This window comes from Paroedura picta, chromosome 4 (genome assembly GCF_049243985.1).
Source record: "Paroedura picta isolate Pp20150507F chromosome 4, Ppicta_v3.0, whole genome shotgun sequence".
Taxonomy (NCBI): domain Eukaryota; kingdom Metazoa; phylum Chordata; class Lepidosauria; order Squamata; family Gekkonidae; genus Paroedura; species Paroedura picta.
In genome coordinates, this window is record NC_135372.1 from 138603103 (window position 1) to 138626043 (window position 22941).

Genomic DNA, 22941 nt, shown 5'->3' on the forward strand with positions numbered 1-22941 from the left:
TGGGCTGGTGCTCAGATCTCTCTCTCTCTCTCTGTATGTGTGTGTGTGTCTTCCCAATTTATTTCTGCTCTGTCACACTCAGCAATGCATGAATGCGGCTCTTGAAGCTTTCCCCAGCTTGACGCTGAATTAATGCATAATGCAGATCTAGATTGTTTTTGTGCAACACCCCCCCCTCCCCAATCAAGCCTCTTTCCATGGGTTTTTTTCCAACTTGCTTTTGGGGAAATGCCACTCCAGTGCAATAGAACTCCTCTTACAAACAGCCAAACTGCGGCTGTCCTGCAAAATATTTACAGTTTCAAATCTTTGCCATCAGGAGCAAATTAATTTCGGGTCCCATTTCCGTACCTTGCGATCCAATCTGTGTCTCCCTCCCCACCATATTGTGATATAACATGGAACTGCCTCCATAGGACAGTGGGAAAGCTTAAAGCTCTCTATGAAAATATTTAGCACCCTGGTGAGTTTGGAAGATAACACCCATTTGTGTTCTTTTAACAAGGAGAAAAATTTAAAGAATGACTCCCCAATGAGAAAATTATGCATGTATGTATGTGACAAGAGCCTCTTGTGGCGCAGAGTGGTAAGGCAGCGACATGCACTCTGAAAGCTCTGCCCATGAGGCTGGGAGTTCAATCCCAGCAGCCGGCTCAAGGTTGACTCAGCCTTCCATCCTTCCGAGGTCGGTAAAATGAGTACCCAGCTTGCTGGGGGGTAAACGGTAATGACTGGGGAAGGCACTGGCAAACCACCCCGTATTGAGTCTGCCATGAAAACGCTGGAGGGCCTCACCCAAAGGGTCTGACATGACCCGGTGCTTGCACAGGGGATACCTTTATCCTTATGTATGTATGTATGTATGTCGGTGTGTATGTGTATGTGTGTGTGTGTGTGTATATACATATACATATACATATACATATACATATACATATACATATACATACACACACACACACATATACATATACATATATATATGCACACATATACATATATATATACATATACTATGTATACATATAGTATACATATATATACTAAATAAAGCCGTCAGGGCTTAGTGGGAGGAGTCAGGGCGGGCTCTGTCCGGGATGAGGAAGGGTGCCGATTGGCCCCTTCCTCCGGACAGACCATCGGCCGGGCCAATTGGCCGGGCCGATTCCCGCCCTGCCGACAAGGGATTCCCGCCCTGCCAACAAGGGAGCTCTTGGCAGCCGCGCAGAGCGCGGCTCGCAGTTGCTCCCTGCGCGCGACTGTATTTTTCTTACAGCATGCTTGATTACTATATATATATTGTCGTAAATGATTTATTACTGCGCTTGTTATTTACTTATTTATTATATGTTTATGTGATTTATATCCTGCCACTCCCATACAATAGCTCGTGGTGGGTCACAAAACCCTCATTAAAAACCCATTAAAACCCCCATTAAAAGGACACACCAATGCAATACAGAAAAACCACAGCAAACAATGCGAACAATAACTATCCCTGCGCCCAAAAGATACACCCTCTATCAGAGAGGGAGAAGGGTCTTAGCTGGCAACAACCCAGGTGCTAACACCAGCCCTGGGAGGGGGGGTCGTGTTCTTATGGCTTGGGCCACTTATCAATTCATAGTAAAATTATGCAGCCTAGGGGTTCATGAAACCCTGGGGTTTCTTGATGCTCCTGGAAGGGTTTCCCGAATGGGTGAGAGTTAATTATATATATGCCGAAGACATCCCCCGTTGAATCGCCTTCTAGAATTATGTCTAATCCTACTTTATTGCGTAATCAGGGTAAGTGCTTCGTTCCGTTCCTTGTTCTGGGGAAATCACCATTAGGATCTCATCAGAGCCACGGCACAAAACAATTGAGAATGGGCCGCTGACGCAGGTGTTGGTCCTTTGACGAGGAATCTGAGAAACCGACCTGAACTTCTGCTTCGGAGGGAGATGAATCTTCTCTCAAGTTTGAAATGACAGCCATTAACTGGGTCACAATTACCTTGAGAAGAACATTTGCCCAAAGATTGCACTGAAGCACACATGACACAAAGAGGTCTGTTCCAAAGGCAATGTAAGACTTGGAGTTTAGTGGGTAGTTACCGAAAGCGGGACAGAAAGAGGGTGTTAAACCACGGCTTTTCCCAAAAGTAGCATAGGTCTATGTGCTAGGGTTGCCAGCCTCCAGGTCAGCCTTTCTTGACTTTTTTACCATTGAGAAAACCCTGAAATATTCTTTGGGCTTCCGGGAATCATGCAGAATATGGTTGGGAAGCAGAGCTGTGTACCCACTCACTGAGGGCCCCTCCTCTTCCCACCATCTCATTGAGCATTATGGGAAGGGGATGGTCAATATGACCATATCTGGTCACATCACAATAACTGTTTAACAAATTTTAAAAATAAATAAAAAACTAATTAACTCCCGCCCTTTTGGGAAACCCTTCGAGAGCCGTCAAGAAATCCCAGGGCTTTGTGAATCACAGAATCACAGAATCATAGAGTTGGAAGGGGCCATACAGGCCATCTAGTCCAACCCCCTGCTCAACGTAGGATTAGCCCTAAGCATCCTAAAGCATCCAAGAAAAGTGTGTATCCAACCTTTGCTTGAAGACTTCCAGTGAGGGGGAGCTCACCACCTCCTTAGGCAGCCTATTCCACTGCTGAACTAGACTGACAGAATCCTAGGCCCATTCCGCACAAGGACCAACGTTGCCAATTACTTTCACAAAGCAATAACGGTATTTAAAATAGTGGAATCTCGGCGTTCCGCATACCTGCATTTGTACTGGAATCCTGTAGCGTTTCATTAGTTCCCCACAGGTTTCCAGTCTTGCAGGAATCGCTAGAAAGGAAGCAATTTTTTCTGTGCTTGTTCCTGCCCCTGGCCGTCAATCAAACGAACAGCCAATGGGCAGTTGTTATCATGCTCCCGAAAAGCCGCTTTCCCCTTAAGCACAGGTTAAAAAAAAAAAAAAGTTTCAACGAATATGCCTTGATTCTTCCTAACGTAGAGACCCATTTAGCTGGCATGTGAGCTGGCGAGTCATCGTTACCACGCTCCCCCGAGTGAAAAAAAAAAACACGGGCGCGATTTTTGGCCAAAATTAAAGGGAACTGGAAAACAGGGGGCTGTGTTGTGCTTGGGGACTTAGGGGAGCTTTAAAGCACTTCTGTGGAGGGACTGTATCCAGAGAAGCCTCGCTGGGTGAATCAAGCCTCGCTGGTTTGTTGCTTTCCCCGCTCCCTCCCAGGGGGGAAAAATGGCGATTGCCTCGCCAGAAGTTCGGAGGAGAGAGTCAGGGGGAGGGACTTTGTTGCAGCCACTACATTGAGAACGCACATGTCTTTTTCGCAAGTGTTGCAGGTTGTTGGCAGGAGTGTAGCGATTTTCTAAGGGTGAATCCACTTTTCTGGATTCACCGGAAATGGCTACAAGGAAGCGATTTTAGCGCTAGTGTTGCAGGAGTGTTGCAGATTGTGTGTGACGTCATGCGGAACGGCAAATTTGTAGCGTTTACCATTTGTAAGACTTCTGCTACTTTTAACTCGTGTGGAATGGCCCCTAGAGTGGGAAGGGGCCACACAGGCCATCTAGTCCCACCCCCTGCTCAACGCAGCATCATCCTCAAGCATCCAAGAGAAAGATCTGTCCAGCTGCTGCTTGAAGACTGCCAGTGAGGGGGAGCTCACCACCTCCTTAGGCAGCCTATTCCACTGCTGAACTACTCTATGAATTTTTTTCTCCTGATATCTAGCCTATGTCATTGTACTTGTACTTTAAACCCATTACCTAAGGAGGTGGTGAGCCCAAGGGGGTTGGACTAGATGGCCTGTATGGCCCCTTCCAACTCTATGATTCTGTGATTCTGTGATCATACTTTCGGATCCTAAATTGCTAGCTCACAGGGGCTCATGGTACTTGTAGTCCATGGACATTTAGAGAGCTGCGGTTTTGGCCACCCTTGTGCTAGGCTATTGCAGTGAGTGGTCTGGTTGCCAACTCCGGGTTGGGAAATTCCTGTGGGTTCGTAGGGTGAAGTCTGCAGAGGGACTTCAGTGGGGTAGAGTGCTCTAGCATCCACCCTCCAAAGCTGCTGTTGTTTTCATCCAGGGGAGGTGATCTCTGTGGTCTGGATATAGCAGTTATAATTCCAGGAGCTCTCCAGCCCCCACCTAGAGAGTGGCAACCCGACAGGAAAATGCTTCTCTTTGGTTGCATTATGCTTTTACAATTTTAAAATGGCTGCCTTGTGCCAATTATTGTTTTAAAAGAACAAGGGATGGACGGGTGTTTGAAGAATAAGGAAAAGAAGACGTTAAAATCTACACATCAGTTGTCTCAGATTGGGTTGCCAGCTCCAGGTTGGGAAATTCCTGGAGATTTGTGGGTGGAGCTTTAAGAGACTGGGTTTGTGGAGGGGAAGGACTCAGCAGTATGTAATGCAAGAGAGGACACCCTTCAAGGCATCCATTTTCTCCAGGGAAGTGGGTCCTGGTTGCCTGTAGATCAGTAGAAATTCCAGATCTCCAAGCCCAACCTGGAGATGCATCGCCAGCTCTCCTGTTCCTCAGTAGTGGAGGATGGTAGGTAGCGTTGCCAGAACAAAGTTAGAAGAAGAGCTGGGTTTTACAGACCGCTTTGCTCTATCCAAAGGAGTCTCCAAGCGGTTTATAATCACTTTCCCTTCTTCTCCCCACAATAGACACCCTGTTAGGTAGGTGAGGCTGGGAGAGATCTGGCAAAGACTGCCCTGTGAAAACAGCTCTATCACTGCTGTGATGTGCCCAAGATCACCCAGCTGGCTGCATGTGGAGGATTAGGAGATCAAACCCAGCTCGTCCAATTGGAAGCTGCTGCTCTTAACCACTACACCGAATCGTGGAGCTGTACAGAAAGACAGAGACCTCAGTGAGGAGGGAAATTAGATCTCTACGGTCTGGAGATGAGCTGCAATTCTGGGGAGGTCCCCAGCTCCCACCTGGAGGTTGGAGACCCCGTAGGTGAACAATTTTTTTTTTTATTTTCCTGGCCCAAAGTGTTGGCTGCAACTTCTTGAACTTGCAGGGCCTTAAAAGAACGGGCAGGGGGAGTATCCATCAAGTATCCGTCAAATGGAAGAAATAATTCCTCCCTGCGGGAGCTTAATTTATTACAATCAGGGAACTTCAATCATCCCCTGAGAGCTGTCGTTTTCACAAATGCTGCTTTCGAGATGCATTCAAAGAAGGGAAGGAATAAGCCGGCCGCTAATGAACATGATGAGGAGAACAGCGCCAGTTGGCGTAATCACGGGGGCCTGTAAATGAACAATGTTCAGAAATGATGGTGGAAAATCACAGATGATAATACAGTGAGATTAGGGACTAATGTTGTTTTTTTTTACATGAAATGATCATGCAGTCCTGTGCCCACTGACTGCTGTCTAAGCTCACAGGGCTAGACCACGGTTGCTCTGCAAAAGACTGCACTGTGCACCTCTTTTTGTTAATTATCAAGGTGAATTTCTGTTTGTTTGCTTGTTTGTTTGTTTATATGCCAGCCTCAAGGCGGTTTACATGGAGCGTATGAACAATACTTGAAACAATCCATAACATATGAATAACCAGAACAATAATACTAACAACTGATAGTTGTAACAATGCAAACAATGTCAACAATGCAACAGTGCAACAGTGCAAACAGGTCCAGAGCACTCTGGTGGAGTTCTGGGAGGGAGGGGAGCAGGGACCCTTCAGTCGCTGTTGGTTGTGCCTGGTCTTAACCAAATGCCTGGCGGAAGAGCTCCTTTTTGCAGGCCCTGCGGAACTGTTTAAGCTCCGTCAGGGCCCTGATCTCCTCCGAGAGCTCATTTTACCAGGTGGGGGCCAGAACAGAGAATGCTCTGGCCCTGGTTGAGGCCAGGCGGGCTTCTTTAGGGCCAGGGACCGTTAGCCAGTTGGTGGCAGCTGAGTGTAAAGCTCTTTTGGGGGCATAGGTAGGGATTCAGTCCCTCAGGTACACTGGGCCTTGACCACATTTGGCCTTGAAGGTAATTACCAGAACCTTTAGTCTGTCCTGTCATCAGTCACAAAGCCAAAGTAGCAAGACTCTTCAAGCAAAGGTTGGAGACACACTTTTCTTGGATGTTTTAGGATGAGTAATAAAAGGGAAACTGTGGAGATTTGAGGAAAGGAAAGGAAGGAGCAATACATTTTCTAGAGTTGATCTCCATATCTAACTGCAATAAACCGAATAGCAGAGGCATACTGGTAGGAAAGAAAAAACATTCCAAATGGATCGTGACTGTGTCCACACTCGGGAATCTCCAGGCGAGAACTGGAGATTTCAAAGCTCTTACAGTCCAAATGCATCAATGAATCCCAACACAAAAGCAGTTCTCCACAGGAAGGAAAGGCAATTAACACATCAGTCGGTTACTCTTCAAAGACCAATAGTGGTAACTATGTGCAGAATGCGGTGGGTGGCGGATGGAAAGAGAGACTATGGAACCACAACAATATGACAGAACCAAACTGGTTCTGACACCACCTGGAGACTGGCGACCCCTTCTTCCAGCATCCCATGGTCCAAGCCCCTGCACAGTAGCTATTCGCCTTTGAAAAACACAGAGAAGATGCGATGACAGATCTCTCCATGACACTTCTGTTCCGGACAAAAAGCTTTTGAATCACCTCTCTTATTAAAAGTAAGGTCTAGATAATGGCGTCCAAAGCCAGAACAAATTCACCTGCAAAACCTTTTGGGTGATATGCTGCCTGTCTTCGTCACTTTTTGATGAGCATCATTACTGTTAATGGCATAATTAGGAAGTGCTGTTTAGCAACTTACTGTACCTCATTAAGCTGTTCAGAGTGCAACGGAGGTAGAATCCTGACTGAAAGGTCTTGACTTATCCAACATCTAATGAGAACAGTGTGGGCTCGTGTGTGTGCAGTTAAGGGGGTCAAATGGTTCAGGACAGGGGTCTAGCGGTCCCAGAATCAAGCGGTTCAGGTTGATAATATAAGTTTTTCAAGATTATATTGCCTTGGAATGAAAAATAAGTATGCGAGCATAGATCAGGCTTTCTCAGTCAGGATTTTGTGAAACCCTGGGGTTTCTTGATGGTCTTCAAAGGCTTTTCCAAATGGGTAGGGGTCAATCTTTTATGCACTTTTAAAATGTGTTTAACATCTATCAGGTGATTTTACCATATATGATCAGGTTGACTTCTCCCCCTCTGAAAATGGCCAATGATGGGCCTGGAGGGGGCGGGAAGGGGCAGGGCCCCAGGTGGGCGTGTCCACGGCTCTGCTTCCCAACCTTATTCTGCACGATTGCATTACTGTTGGGGTTTCTCGAAGGTTGAAGAAGGTTTTGGGGTAAAAACGTTGAGAAAGATTGGCATAGTTGGGAAGGTGGATATTCCTCCCCCTCCAGGGAGGAACATGGCAAGACTTGGAATTAAATCGAATACATAAATGACATTAAATAAACCAGAGGCTGAAAAAGCAGCAAGAATTGGGTTTTGTTCTAGACTCAGTAGCCCAGTGCTAATAAGACTTAGTGAAGTTCTACCTTCTGCTATAAGTCTGATTCTTTTTATGACGCAAGTTGAACTGTTTCCCATTTTATCACATCACCTGCAAGAAGTGCCAAAGAGGTATTTTTCTCTGTAATCCTATGTAGATGATACACCCATCTTTTTCTTATGAGGGCTACAAGCTCCGAACAACATCTGAGTGATTTAGGAGATTAGGAGCTCCCGTGGTTTGTTATTAGTTTGAAATCTTAATCCGCTGCATGGCATTATAATAAATAATCGGGGTAAACAAGTGAGCGATCATAATTCTTCAGGGAAATGAAGAACAGCAGGAGTGAAGCTTCCATGGCATTAAGGTCTCCCTTTCCACACAAATTACCTTATTAAGGAAAACAAAGGGAGGCAGGAAATACATTTGCCAATGAACAGAATCATCCATCTGAATAGTCATTCCTACCTTAGGTAGAACGCAAAGAACTTGCCCGTCAGGGTGACGGTTTGTGTTTAAACACTTGAGGCAAGTTAATGGAACTGGAAGGGAATTAAATAAACATCACAAATGGAAAGGGGGAAGAAAACACATTACACCTAAAGCACAGAAGATGAAGAGCAATAGGGCTGTGGGTGTCCTGCATTGTGCGGGAGGTTGGACTAGATGACCCAGGAGGTCCCTTCGAACTCTGTTATTCTATGGGGAGAAGAAGATGAAGAGGAGGAGGAGGAGGTGGTGGTGGTGATGGAGGAGGAGGAACAGTTGGTTCTTTTGTTGTTGTTAGGTGCGAAGTCGTGTCCGACCCATCGTGACCCCACAGACAATGATCCTCCAGGCCTTCCTGCCCTCCACCATTCCCCGGAGTCCATTTAAGCTCGCACCGACTGCTTCAGTGACTCCATCCAGCCACCTCATTCTCTGTCGTCCCCTTCTTCTTTTGCCCTCGATCGCTCCCAGCATTAGGCTCTTCTCCAGGAAGTCCTTCCTTCTCATGAGGTGGCCAAAGTATTTGAGTTTCATCTTCAGGATCTGGCCTTCTAAGGAGCAGTCAGGGCTGATCTCCTCTCGGACTGACCAGTTTGCTCACCTTGCAGTCCAAGAAGAAGAAGACTTGGAACGCTCAATCGTGCTTCAATTCTAGCAGGGAATTCAAAGGGGAAGGCACAATATCAGGTTTTGAGAGGAACCTGACTGTCATTGTGTAGTGGCGTGATCCTGACTGATGTTTTTGATTACTTTTTTTTTGGGGGGGGGAGTACCTTTGTATATATTTTAGACATCTTGGTGGTTAGGGTTACCAACCTCCAGGTGGAAACTGGAAATCTGCCGTTACAACTGATTTCCTGACTGCTGAGATCAGCCCCCCACCCCTCCCAGAGAACATGGCTGCTTTGGAGGCTGGCCTCTGTGGTATTATACCCGACTGAGATCCCTTCACTGCCCTCCTTAGCCCCCTACCCCCAAGTCTACAGATATTTCCCAAAGGAGAGCTGACAACCCAAGATGGCAGCCTCCCTGAGTGCAGAAAGGTAGGATGCAAATTTTACAAATAAATAAATGATATACCGGTGGGTTTTTCACAGTTGGAAGTCATCAACATTTAGGGTCCAGCAAGACATAAAACCACCCTCCCGTCACAGGGACATGCCGCCATTTTAAGAGAGATCTGAAAATGCCACCGGAACATCATCCTGATCGGGCCTGTGGCACAGCAGGCTCAGGCGTTCTCATCCCTCTCTGCTCCTTTTCATTTGCTGACATGGCTGCACCCCTCCCCTCCAGTTTGGGACTTGAAAAGCTGCAGGGGGGCGGCTGTCACAAGAGTGCTTCAACCAGCCCCTTGTGACTTTTTTTTTTTTTGAATACCTATAAAAGGCTACAGACCCATGGCTCACAACAGGGTTTTTTAAACCTTATTTACTTGTATCCTGACTTAAGGTAAAGGTAAAGGTATCCCCTGTGCAAGCACTGGGTCATGTCTGACCCTTGGGGTGACGCCCTCCAGCGTTTTCATGGCAGACTCAATACGGGGTGGTTTGCCAGTGCCTTCCCCAGTCATTACCATTTTACCCCCCAGCAAGCCGGGTACTCAGTTTACAGACCTCAGAAGGATGGAAGGCTGAGTCAACCTTGAGCTGGCTGCTGGGATCGAACTCCCAGCCTCATGGGCAAAGCTTTCAGACGGCTGCCTTACCACTCTGCGCCACAAGAGGCTCTTTTGTATCATGACTTAGAATCATAGAATCATAGAGTTGGAATCATAGACTTTCTTCCCAGTAGGGTCCCAAGGGGGCTTATATAACTCTCTTCTCCTCCATTCCTCCTCACAACAACCCTTCGTGGTAGATTGGGCTGAGGGACGAGGGATTGGGTCAAGGTCACCCAGCACGCTTCCACGGCAGAGGGGATTTGAACCCCAGGTTTCCAAGATCCTAGTTCGACCCTTTAGCCACTGCACCACGCTAGATTTCACTCCGCTGATCTAATTATGCTGGCATCTAGAAGATCACTTATGTCTTTTATCACCTTTTCTCTGAAAGTTCTTAAGCAGAGGCTAGATAGTCATCTGGCAGAAATGCTGATTGTATGAACTTAGGCAAATGGTGAGTGGGTGGGCAGGGAGTGATGTGACAGAGTTTGGGTCTCATGGTCCTTTCTTGCGTACCCAGGGAAATGTCGATTACCACTTTGGGATCAGGAAGTGAATTTCTGCCAGGCCAGACTGGACAGGGATTCTAGTTTTTTGGGGGAGCATCATCTGGGCATGGAATTGGGGTAACTGTAGGTGGGTGGGTAGTTTTGAGCATGGGCAGGTGTCTGTTGTGGGGAGAGGAAGGGAAGGTGACTATAAACCGCTTTGAGACTCCTTAGAGAAGTGAAAAACGAGGTAAACAAACCAACTGTTCTTCAGTGGTGAGTTTGAACAACAGGCCTGTCCCAGGATGACCCAGGGAGTTTCTCCATGGTGTTGCGTGAAGTATCAAAATTTCTAAATTCACGACTTGCTGTTTTAACGCTCTCAGTAATCCGAATACCTTGAATTCATTGATTAACAAAGAAGATTATTTTGCATCTGTAGGACAGGAATGAGAGCCTCTTGTGGCGCAGAGTGGTAAGGCAGCCGCCTGAAAGCTTTGCCCATGAGGTTGGGAGTTCAATCCCAGCAGCCGGCTCAAGGTTGACTCAGCCTTCCATCCTTCCGAGGTCGGTAAAATGAGTACCCAGCTTGCTGCTGGGGGGTAAATGGTCATGACTGGAGAAGGCACTGGCAAACCACCCCGTATTGAGTCTGCCATGAAAACGCTAGAGGGCGTCACCCCAAGGGTCAGACATGACTCGGTGCTTGCACAGGGGATACCTTTACCTTTACCTTTAGGACAGGAATGAGCTGGAGTCAGGGTTGTGGCTTCCAATGTAATTGACAAATGCATGGCTAGATCCATAGCATGCAGTGGAGGGAAGATCCATGGTTTGCTTGTATAAATTGGTATTTTTCAGGGGTGTTGGTTGGTTCGGTTCAGTTCTTCTTGGAAGGAGGAGGAGGAGGAGGAGTTGGTACTTATATGCCTCTTTTGTCTTCCCAAAGGTCAGAACAGCTTTATCAGTGCTGTGAGAGCTTGGCCCTTGTGGCCCTTCCTTGCATGCCCAGGGAAACGCTGGAGGCCAGTTTGCAGTTGGGAAGCAAATTTCTTCCAGGCCAGACTGGATTCTGGAGATTTCGGTGGCCATGGACTTGGGTCCGGTGGTTGCGAATGGCGGTATATAAATCCAAATATAAATAAATGCATTAAATAAATGCATTAAATCAATCAATAAATGTCACTCCTGCAGGGGTGAGGCCAGCTGCCCGCGGCGGCCCCTCCCAGCTCTGATCCCAAGGCGCCCCTGGACCCCCATTCCTGCACTGGCGGCGGGGGCCTGAGCATGTGCAGAGCGCACCCTTCCACCCCACGCAACCGCCCGGCTCCCCCGGGAGAAGGGCTGGGGCCGGGCCGCCGCCAGGGGACGCTCCGCTCTCTGCCGGGCCGGGCCGGGCCAGGCCGCCTGCGGGGCTCCGGGGCCGCCGCGATGCTGGGCGAGGCGGAGGCGCCGTCGGGGGCGGGCGAGGCGAAGCCCCCGTGTGCAGCGGGGGTCCCTCTGCCCGCGGCGGCGCCGCCCGAGCCGCCCTCCGCACAGGCCGCGGCGCCCGAGGAGGCCACGCCGACCACGCCGCCCGCCGCCGCCGCCCCGCCCGCCCTGCCGCCGCCCTTGCCGCCCGTGCCGCTGCCCGTGCCCGTGGTCTGGAGCCCCGAGGTGGAGGTCTGCCTCTTCCACGCCATGCTCGGGCACAAGCCCGTCGGTGAGCAGCCCCAACGACAGACCGCCCGTAGGCCCCGACGAGGCCCCGGCCTCGAGTAGCCGCGCCGCCCGGGCAGGGGGGCGGGCAGGCGGCGGAGGGCCGGGCGGCCAAGCGGCCAGCTCCAGAGGGCGGGGAGTTCTCTCGCTTGATTGCTTGCTTCCTTCCTAGCTCTTTCTTTCCTTGTGTATTTCTCTTTCCTTCTTTTCTTTCTTTCTTTATGTCTCTTTCTTTCTCTCCTTCCTTCCGCCCTGCCTCCCCTTTCCCCTCCTTCTTTCCTCTCTCTCTCTCTTTCCTTCCTTCCTCTCTTTCTCTCCTTCCTCTCTTTCTCCTTTGCCTTCCTCCCTCTCCTTTGCATTCCTTTCTCTCTCTCCTTCCTTCCTTCCTTCCTTCCTTCCTTCCTTCCTTCCTTCCTTCCTTCCTTCCTTCCTCTTTCTTTCTTTCTTTCTTTCTTTCTTTCTTTCTTTCTTTCTTTCTTCTCTCTCTCTCCCCCTCCCTCCCTCTTCCTTCCTTCCTTCCTTCCTTCCTCTTTCCCTCCCTTCCTTCCTCCCTCTCTCGTTCTCCTTTTCCTTCTTCCCTCTCCTTTGCCTTCCTTTCTCTCTCTTTCCTTCCTTCCTTTCTCTTTCTTTCTTCTCTCTCTCTCCCCCTCCCTCTCTCTTCCTTCCTTTCTCTTTCTCTTTCTCAAGTCTTCCTTCCTTCCTTTCTCTTTTTCAATTCTTCCTTCCCCTCTCTCTCCTTCCTTCCTTCCTTCAGGACCCTACTTACAATAACGGCTAGTGCAAACTGTACACAGTGTTATACTCTGCGCTGCTGGATGAGAAAACTGAATGAGTCCCCCATTGTCCCAAATGCAGCAGCCTCCGATGTGTGCTTCAGATTGCTGCTAAAATGCAATTTTTTTGCCGGGGTGTCTAAAGCTGTTTGTGTGGGTTAAGGAAAATTAGAGCAATGTATATTCAAGCGGGGAGGACTGTGGTTCTGGAATGAATGGAGATCTGAGTTCTAAGAAGTTATATGTTGGTACCCCCTCTGAGCCTTTGGGGAATGGTGGGTTATAAATATAATTTCATCATCATAATTATTATTACTCAAGCACCCAGCTGGCTGCATGTGGAGGAGTGGGGAATCAAACCCTGTTCTTCAGATAAGGTCCACCACACTGGTTCTCAGTAGGGAGATTTGGGGGCAGAACTTGTGACCGGTGATATTTGTGAGGGGGAGGGCTAACAGCAGGGTATAATGCCATAGAGCAGAGGTGGTAAAACTGGCTTTCCAGATGTCCATGGGCCACCATTCCCATAAGCCTGTGCCAGCACAGGCTGTCAGGAGCTTGTGGGAATTGTAGTCCATGAACATCTGGAGAGCTGCAACTTGGCCACCCCTGCCGTAGAGTCTGCCCTCCCCAGGAGCTGTTTTCTCCTGGGAAAACTGATCTCTGTACTCTTTATTTAGTTATTTCTTTTATTTATATATGAATTTATATACCACCGCTTAGCATAATCTCGTGGCGGTTTTCAATAAAACAAAATATGATGCCCGTAAAACCCCTTAAAATATAAACATTAACATTAAAACTTTCAAGACGATGATATAAATCAAGTTCTAACTTCCACCCCCTGTTCAGCATTCGGTCAAATGAGCTCTCACATCAGGAGATCTCCTGGGGAATTTTGTTCTGTGATGGTCTCTTTTTTTGTTCCTACTTGTTTCAGTGTTCTTGCTTTGAGATGTTCTCCAGCCCACAGTGTGTGATGTGATGCCAAATGCCCCTCACTGAATTGCGGTGGTTCTTTTTCTGTTTCTATTTCCCTCCTCCCCCTCCCTCCTCCAGGTGTGAACCGTCACTTTCATATGATCTGCATCAGAGATAAGTTCAGCCAGAATATCGGGAGGCAGATCTCTTCCAAAGTCATCTGGGATCATCTCAGCACTATGTATGACATGCAAGCCCTGGTGAGTCTAGCCAGTCGAGGAGCTGAAATTGATCCGCAGTTGATCCGCCAGTTGGAGACCTGTTTGCTCCAAGCCATATGCAGTTCTGAAGCTGCGGATTAATAGACCCAGAGAATGGGGCCAGGTTCAGATAAGGGACAGTCATCTGCAGTTTCCCCATGTTTGCAGAAAAATGTGAAAAGCTGAAAAAAGGGAATGGGGGAAGAAGGGGAAGTAAAATTTGCTCCAAAGAGAAGAATGTTGGCTGCACTTTCTTTGGGGTGGCCATAAAGCAGGTAGATGAGTTGGAGCTGCCTGAGCTGAGTGGGTATGAGAGCGAGAGAGAAAGGGAGCTGAAATGGCTTTATTTATTTTATTTAAAGTAAATTGGCCCCTTGGCTGGATGAGGAGTCAAATAGCTAGAGGTTTTTCGCCTGCCGCCTTTTAGCACTAATTGTAATTAATGGGAATTTTGGGGTTTTATTGTGTTTTATTTTTTATCATTGTAAACCGCCGTGAGCCCTACTGGGAACGGTGGTATAGAAATCTAAGTATAAATAAAACAAATTAAAAAAAATTATTGATTCGATTTATATATCGCCCCTCACTAGGACGTCTCAGGGCAGCGAACATAGAACCAGTCAAATAGAATGAACATTAAAGTACTTTTAACAATCCAGACCAGAACAATCATTTCAGTTAATAGGCAACAACAACGTAACTTAGAAATAAGGGCAACTGCAGCAGTTGAGGGCGAAGACCATGAGCTTGGGGCAGTGGGGCTGCTTGACGGGTGGATCCAGGCTGCAGGAGGCCCTTCAGCTGCACTTCAGCTGACCGCCTGGCGGAAGACCTCCTTTCTGCAAGCCCTAAAGAACTGTTCTAGGTTCTATTAGGGGAGCTCGTTCCACCAGGTTGGGGCCACACTCGAAAAGGCCCTGGCTCTTGTTGAGGCCAGGAGGGCTTCTTTGGGGCTAGGGATCACCAGTCTGTTAGTGCAGTGGTCCCCAACCCGCAGGCTACGGCCCGGTGCCGGGCCGCAGCTCCCTCTCCTCGCCCCCTCCCCACAGTAAAAAAACTTCCCAGGCCACAAGCTTGCGGCCCGGGAAGCTTCTTGCTGCGGGAGGGGGAAAGAGGGAATCAGGGCTGCACCGCACATTATGCAAGCGCGGCTGGGCCGCGTATGCACACATGCGCCATGCGCAGCCGAAATCGCACGTGCGCGGCCCTTTTGCGCACACGAAAAGGGCCGCGCACGCGCAATTTCGGCCATGCATGGCGCATGCGCAATGCGCTGCCGTGCAGGCGCGGCATGTGCGGGCGGGCAGTTGCCCTGCCGGTCCCCAGCCTTAAAAAGGTTGGGGACCACTGTGTTACTGGATGGAGCGTACCACTCTTCTGAGGGTGTGGACGAGCAGACGGTCCTTGAGGTACACGTCTGCATATGGCAGGAGGGGAGGGGGGACTGGAGCTACCACCCACCATGTGAGCCATGCAGATGTTGACAGTGGTTTTGCAGATGGCCTGGCAGGTAAGTGGGCAACTCAGCGGGTGGTTCATGACCCCCGGTTTAGAGGACATGGATTCTTTTTGCAAAGACATTTGTTCAGGGGTGTTATTTCTTTTTCTTTTTCAGCATGAGTCTGAGATTCTGCCCTTCCCCAATTCAGAAAAAAATTTCATCCTCCCAGAAGAAATTATCCATGAGGTAAAAGAAGGTAAGATTGGATGGTCCTCCCACCCCCAGCCGCCTGCCCGCTAGCGCCCGCTGTATTGGGCCTTCAACGGGTCTTAAATCTAGTACTTAATAATACTTATACTGGCTTTTAGAATGGATTGTTTTAATATGTTGTAACCCGCCCTGAGCTACCAGGAAGAGCAGCAAATAAGAATAAAGGTTGTTATTATTATATGAACAACCAGTTGTTAAAAATTACAATGGATTAATCATTTGGGACTTGTGGTCCGACAGTGAATTTGTAACCTTGCGGTCCTCAGCTGTGAAAATTTCTTTGCTTCCAAAAGAAATGCTTGGAATGTTTGCCGTGTTCCTCCTCTCAGGTTTCACAGGATCAAAAGACGGCCATAACATTTAGTTTCTAAGAAATCATTCCCTTTGGCTTCTTTACAGCTTCAGGGTTGTTGTTTTTTTAGGGGGATGAGGTGCTTTAGTTTCTGATGTTAGCCCCTGCACTAAGCTTTCTAGTCTCTTCCTTGTACCTAATTCATGAAAATCTTGATGGGGAGGGGGGGGGGTAACAGCATTCCCCTTTAACAGTGTGAGATTGTTGCCATGAGCACTTTTAGCCAGCCTTGCACGCTTCAATACGAGTAAAAGGAAATTGAACATGGTATCAGTGCTTGTTCTCCCGTCACTTGCTCCTAATCATCTCTGCAGGTAAAGTGATGATCGAAGAGGATGTGAAAGAAGAAATAAAGGAAGAGATGGAATCTCACGTGGGGCCCGAAGAAGGTCAGAGTGATTAATTGTAGCCGTCTGTAAGATCTGCAGTATTCCTGCCTCCTGGTCTTTAACCGCATGCTATAAGGCAGGGGTAGTCAACCTGTGGTCCTCCAGAGGTCCATGGACTACAATTCCCATGAGCCTCTGCCAGCAGGGGCTCATGGGAATTGTAGTCCATGGACCTCTGGAGGACCACAGGTTGACTACCCCTGAGGGAACCCCGTGCTTTTAATAATATGGGCTGGAACAGTGGTGGGGAAGTAGATGCTGTCCCATTGTACAAATACAGCCAGTCCCTCTCCCGCTGGCTTGGACAAGAGGGGGGAGAAAAGATAGCGGTGCCAATTTGGAGTCAGGCTGGGACACTGGAAAGGCAGTTGCCGCTTATGATTTTGCGGATCCCTAGTCTGCCCTGGTCTGCATGGCCCTGCTAAGCTTGCTCTCACCAGATCTTGGAAATTAAGCAGGTCAGGTCAGCCCTGGTCAAGATTGGGACGGGAGACCTCCGGGGAAATCCACGGTCGCTATGCAGAGGCAGGCAAATGAGAAACCACCTCTGAACATCATGTGCTTTGAAAATGGATTTCAAAAAGTTGTTAGGAGTCTGTTTATTTCACACGGATGGATGTCCGGAATTGTTTTCATGGGCTTTTAATACGGACAGCTGTAACCCGCCAGGAGCCAGTTTGGGAGTGGCAGGCAATAAGTCTAAAAATAAATAAATAAATAACAAAGGATAAATAAATAAAAACAAACAAACAAATCTTATGGGGCACCAAAGCCGGGGGCAACTTGATGGCGCTTTCCACCTTTCCTCTACGGCTCAGCCTATATGTGGGTTGTGGGGACATGACATCCTGAATCAGCAGGCCTGACATCCCAACGTCTTCTGTGTAAAACCAGCCTGAGGGTCACTTCCTTTGCTGCTTTGGAAAGAGGCAAGCGCAGTCTTAATGGCTGAATGATCCAGCTCCCCACCCCCCACCCCTGAGCTGTGTTGTTGAGAATAATTTACTTTAGAGGGTGAAAGTAAAGAGCAGTGGCCTCTAATCTGCAGAATTGGGTTTGATTCCCCATTCCTCCTCCACATGCAGCCAGCTGGGTGACCCTGAGTCAGTTACGGTTCTAATATCATACAAGAGTATAAGAAGGACGGTCTAAGAGCCAGTTTGGTGTAGTGGTTAGGAGTGTGGACTTCTAATCTGGCACGCCAGGTTCGAATCTGCGCTCCCCCACATGCAACCAGCTGGGTGACCTTGGGCTCGCCACAGCACTGATAAAACTGTTCTGACCAAGCAGTGATATCAGGGCTCTCTCAGCCTCACCCACCCCATAGGGTGTCTGTTGTGGGGAGAGGAATGGGAAGGTGACTGTAAGCCACTTTGAGCCTCCTTCGGGTAGGGAAAAGCAGCATATAAGAACCAACTCTAATAATAATAATAATAATAATAATAATAATAATAATAATAATAATAATAATAAAACCAAATAGAGAAAAAGACTATCCGTCTTCAGTGAGATTTTTTCATCAGTGACAAGTCCTCTGAGTCCTCGATATCTATCAATTTTATAGGCATTGAAAGACCGGTATCCCCATACCAATGTGAGCCTGTGGCCAGTATTATATTATGATTATACATAAGCTTTAAATTTTTGATACCTATAAAATTGATAAAAATATCGAAGACTCAGAGGACTTGTCACTGATGAAAAAATCTCACTGAAAACGGATATTACCTGGATTCCGTTTTGACAGAAGTCCTACAGAATAAACAGATAAGGAAAACTACAAAAAAGGACACTTTTCTTTCTTTTATGAATATATTTATCGTATTCCCATTGGATAGGTCCTTTTCTCTCTGTCCAGTTATGGTTCTGGCTGAGGTTTCTTAGCCCCACAACGTCTGTTGTGGAGAGAGGAAGGGAAAGCGATTGTAAGCTGCTTTGAGACTCGGGTAGTGAAAAGCGGGATATAAAAACAAACTCTTCTAGCACATGCGGTGCATGGGCAATCTGCATTCCTGTTTGGCCATGTTCTCAGTGTGAGATGTTAAAAATAGCTTGGTGGTCAATTCCTGCTGCCACTGGACACAGACGCCCTTTGGTTGTACGTTTTTAGTGCTGGTATTTACTCCACCCCCCCAGTCTAAATCGCTGCCGTGTCTACAATTGGACCAAATTCCTGTGTGATTATTAGTTGCTATTATTTCGATTTATTGGCCGCCCCTCCCCAGAAATAGGGCGGGGCAGCTAACATCAATAGAACACATATATACAAATATAAAACATTTGGCGTTAATTTTGAAAATATATATATTTTTTTTTTATAATAATTTTATTGTTTATTATTATATAAAGCATTTACAGAGAAGTTGTAAGGAGAAAACGACCAGTTGATATGGTTTGCCATCTCTTTTAACATAGATATTTAGTTCTCATCACATATTATTCCTAGTCTAGAAGTTTTTACCATATTTCTTAGCCAAGTGATTGTTAATACATATGAGATCTGTTATAAGAATACATTCTGTTATTATCTTAAATGATATTAGGTCAATCTCCTTCATAAGTTGGCCCTAACCCAAGAATTACTACTGTTGTCTTGTTAATGCCTATAAAATATGGTTTGTCATCCTCTTTTGGCATACTTATTAACATACATATTCAATTCCCATCGCATATTAATCCTGATCTAGGAGTTATTACCATCTTTCTTAACAAAGTAGTAGTTGATACATAGGAAGGTATAATTTATTATAAGGATATATTCTATTACTGTCTTAAGTGATATAAAGTCAGTTCCCTTCATATATTAGACCTGTCCTAAAGATTACTATTGCTTTTTTTTTTTTTTTTTTCTCACAAGAAGCCAGGAGAATACTCCATTGTTCAGCTCATCTTTCAGGTGGTCGCAGAAAATGAAATTGTATTTTTTTCCATAGTAGAGTGTTTCTGATTGTCCTTCTGTCAGGGCCAGAGAAATCTCTTGCTTGATTCTTGCTTGTAGTCGCCTTTAAGGGGGCTCTGAATCCTTTGTCAATCTGGATCTCTTCCTCTGGTCGCACAGAAATATCTCCTGATAGCTTCCTAGTTGCTGTCGCTTTTGAATAGACTCTTTTTATTTTGCTGATCCAAGTCATTTCCTGCTCTGAATAGACTTCCAGGTTTTTGGTACTTTCCTTCCATGAATCTGTTTTCCCGGGTTCTTTAAAGATCCTTTGGGTTTTTACATCTCTGGCACTCTCTCCCTCCTGAAGTTTCACTTGATTTACTGTTGGCTGAGCTGCGTCATCAGCTGGTCTCTCCGGATCTTGGGCTCCATCCAAAAACTCCCCCTTAGTCCCACGAATTTCCTTTTCCAGCTTATTGACTGCTTTCAGTATCTCTGAGTTTCCTTTGCATAACAAATGGAAAAGCTGTGCCTTAGATAATTCTTCCATAGTTCTAGGCAGTCACAAACTATAAACAGAAAGTCTCGTGAGGTCTCGCGGGAGCACGAGCGATCCCAAATTATCAGTTTGTCGATCTCCGTATCAAGTCAAATTCTCCCACTGAACGTTCACCCATAAATCTTCAAAGCACTCTCTTTGTTTGGTTAATGGGTGTAATTAGCTGGGAGTCTCTCACTCGGGGAAAGAAGGAATTCGCTTGTAAGTTGGTTGAGGGAGAGGGAGGGAAGAGCTTGTGAGAGGAGAGAGAGAAAAGCCAGAAAGCTTTCAATTCTTACTGTTGTAGGTTCAGCTTCTGTCAGCTTCTGCTCCTATCAATCTGGTAAATGATGGTCTGGGAAGAATGTGAGGTCGGCTGGTCGTTTCAAGCTTGTAACGTTGTTTGCGACAAAGACGCCATCTTGACCTTGAGCTCAAGCCGCTATTAATCCAAGGAGGTCTTGCTTCTCCCTACGGATCTGTAGGACCCTCAGGTCACCGTTCCCGGTTCCTGGGGCGACCGGTGAACAGATTTGCGTATCTGTTCAGGTCAGCCAGGTGCATAAGCACCTAACCCTCGGCATGGCTTAAGAGCTGAACTGAAGTCCAGCTTTCCTTATGGCGCCATCTTGAGGTCTCCAGCCAATTTTGAAAATATATTTAATCTAAAACCGTACTTGATCTAAAATCATACCTGAGCCATATGGAAGGGTGGCATATAAATCTAATAAATAAATACTTGAGTACGCTGGAGCTGTCAGCTTGGGCCACGGTAACTCTGGCTTCGGCTTTGTGTGCAGATTTCAGGGTGGAAGGGGAGGGGGAGAGGGAGGGATGGAGGGTGCGTCTTGATGTCATATTGGGCTTATGTTGGGCTCAACTATATGCCTGGTGGAAGAGCTTCATCTTGCAGGCCCTTCGGAACTTTGTCAGCTCCGATATGGCCTGAGTCTCGTCCGGCAACTCATTCCACCAGTCTCAAATCAGAGCCAAAAAGTACTTGAAGGGCTGTCATACAGAGCAGGGCTAGTCAGCCTGTTGTCCTCCAGATGTCCATGGACTACAATTCCCATGAGCCCCTGCCAGCAAACGCTGGCAGGGGGCTCATGGGAATTGTAGTCCAGGAACATCTGGAGGACCACAGGTTGACTACCCCTGATATAGAGGATGGAGCAGTGTTGTTTTCTGTTGCCCCAGAGAGTCAGTTCCGGAACCATTGGGTTTAAATTAATTCAAAAGAACTTTCAGCTAAACATCCGGAAGAAGTTCCTGACAGCTAGAGCAGTTCCTCAGTGGAATGTGTCATTCGGAGGGAATTTAGGCAGATGGTGAGTGGGTGGGCAGAAGGGACTGTGTCTGAGCTTGGCTCTTGTGGCCCTTTCTTGCATGGCCAGCAAAATGCCGATCACTTTAGGTTTGGGAAGTGAATTTCTTCCAGGCCACACCGGCTAGGGATTATGGTTTGAGGGGAGGGGGAGCATCATCTGGGCATGGAATTGGGGTCACCGTGGGTGGGCAGGGAGTTGTGAATTTCCTGCATTCTGCAGGGGGTTGGACTAGATGGCCCTGGAGGTCCCTTCCAACTCTGATTCTATGATGTGTGATTCGGAGGGGAGGGAGTTTCGATTGTGTTTTCCCCCCTTTTTAAAAATCTTTACCCATCTTGTTGGACCTTATAAGGGCAGAAAGCCTGAACATAAATGTTGTAAATAAAATAATAAATACCTCTTTGCATTTAGACAATAAGCACATTGCTGGAACCCACACCCTGACTTTGTAGCCGCAATCAAACAGACGTGCAATACTCATTTTGTCCCCCTGATTGTTTCCTCTGTCTTCAGTATATGCCTCTCTGGGAAGCCTGGGGAAATCAGCGGAGAAGCCAAGCACTAAGGAGAAAGAGAGAAGCTCCTCCGAATCTGGCTCCAAAGAAGGAGGAGACAAAAGGAAGCGGAACAGAGTCACGGAGAAGGTCTTGAACGCCAACAGCAACCCTTCCAGTCCGAGCGCCGCAAAACGGCGCAGAACATGAGCAACGGTGGAACAAGACCCTTTGGCTCCGAGACCTTGGTCAGCCGAACGTTTTGCAGCCTCTAGTTAGCAAAAGGAAGAAGGATGAGTGGAAAATACATCCCCCTCCCCCCCAGAGGATGAGTCGAGTCGTCTCCCCTGAGAACAGCGTTTCCCGATGTGCGCAGAACAGCTGAACGGTGTCTTTCTTCTCAAAGGCCTGCATGACTGGGAGTCTGGCAGCTTTACAAGCCAGGGTGTTTACCGAGCAAGTCAGGCAGCGGCATTTTTTACATACCAGCTTCTCGCTATATACTTTCCTCCTTTTTTGAGCCTGGTATTTATAGAGGGAAGAAAAGAGGTACAGTTTTTGAAGAACCCAAGCGGCCGCTCTTTGAGACACATTTGACTCCGGTGCTCGCGTTGCTAAAAGTTTTCACAGCCTCAATGTTTTCTTAGTCAGTGAGACACCTGATCTACCCAAGGCCAGAGAATCTCACCAGAGGAGTGCACAAAACAGAGAGTGCCTGCATATGAATGTTCTTTGCTTCCGTCGCGCTAAGCTGTGTCTCTCTCGGAAATCGCCGGTGTAAATGACTGTTCAGGCTGTAGAAAAACGTACCATTAAACAGCACAAAGAAGGGACTTATTTCTCTGCAGAAGCGCTCATTAAATGTTTTGAAAACCAAGGCAGGCAATGTTGTCTGGAGACCGCAGCGTAAAATAAAATGTGATGTGCGAAACAAAAGGTTCAGCTCCAGCTGCGTGGAGGAGATGGAATGAGTTGTCATCTCAGATTTCCGTACTGTATTAATGACATCTTCATGGTCTTCGATGCAAGATGTTCGTTTAAAGTCAACGAAGCTGTTTGCATCGGAGGCATTTGCCACGTCGGGGTCATAAATGCGTTTGTGTTTGTATATTTTTGTATTCATTATTTAATTTAGGGTTTCCCCCCCCTAAATACCACCATCACCACCAGAAGTTGTAAGACGGAGAGAATGCTGAATGTGGTAGCATCATGATACTCTTAACTGCTCGAATTCAGTGGAGATCGGTTTTAATTTAAAGTGCTTCGGCTTTTACGCTAGGTTGTTGAACGGATAGGATTTGTAGTAATAAATTTTTCCCCTTATCGGGGTGGAAAACGTATTTTTATAAGAAGAAGAAAACAAGTTGATGAATGAAGGCAGCTAAAAAGTTGCCAGTTTTGTTTTTGTATTAACCTTTCCTGTTCAATAAAAGAGTTCCGGACAGTA

The 22941-nt window shown here is 47.2% G+C and overlaps 1 protein-coding gene across 1 annotated transcript; it reads left to right on the forward strand.

Annotated features, from left to right (window-relative positions):
• The first annotated feature begins 11421 nt into the window (after positions 1–11421).
• MRGBP (MRG domain binding protein) lies at positions 11422–22941 on the forward strand. The gene is made up of 5 exons (XM_077335801.1): positions 11422–11851; positions 13680–13801; positions 15417–15498; positions 16179–16253; positions 21514–22941. Exons 1-5 carry the CDS (start codon positions 11437–11439, stop codon positions 21702–21704), a joined length of 885 nt encoding a protein of 294 aa, XP_077191916.1. The 5' UTR covers positions 11422–11436; the 3' UTR covers positions 21705–22941.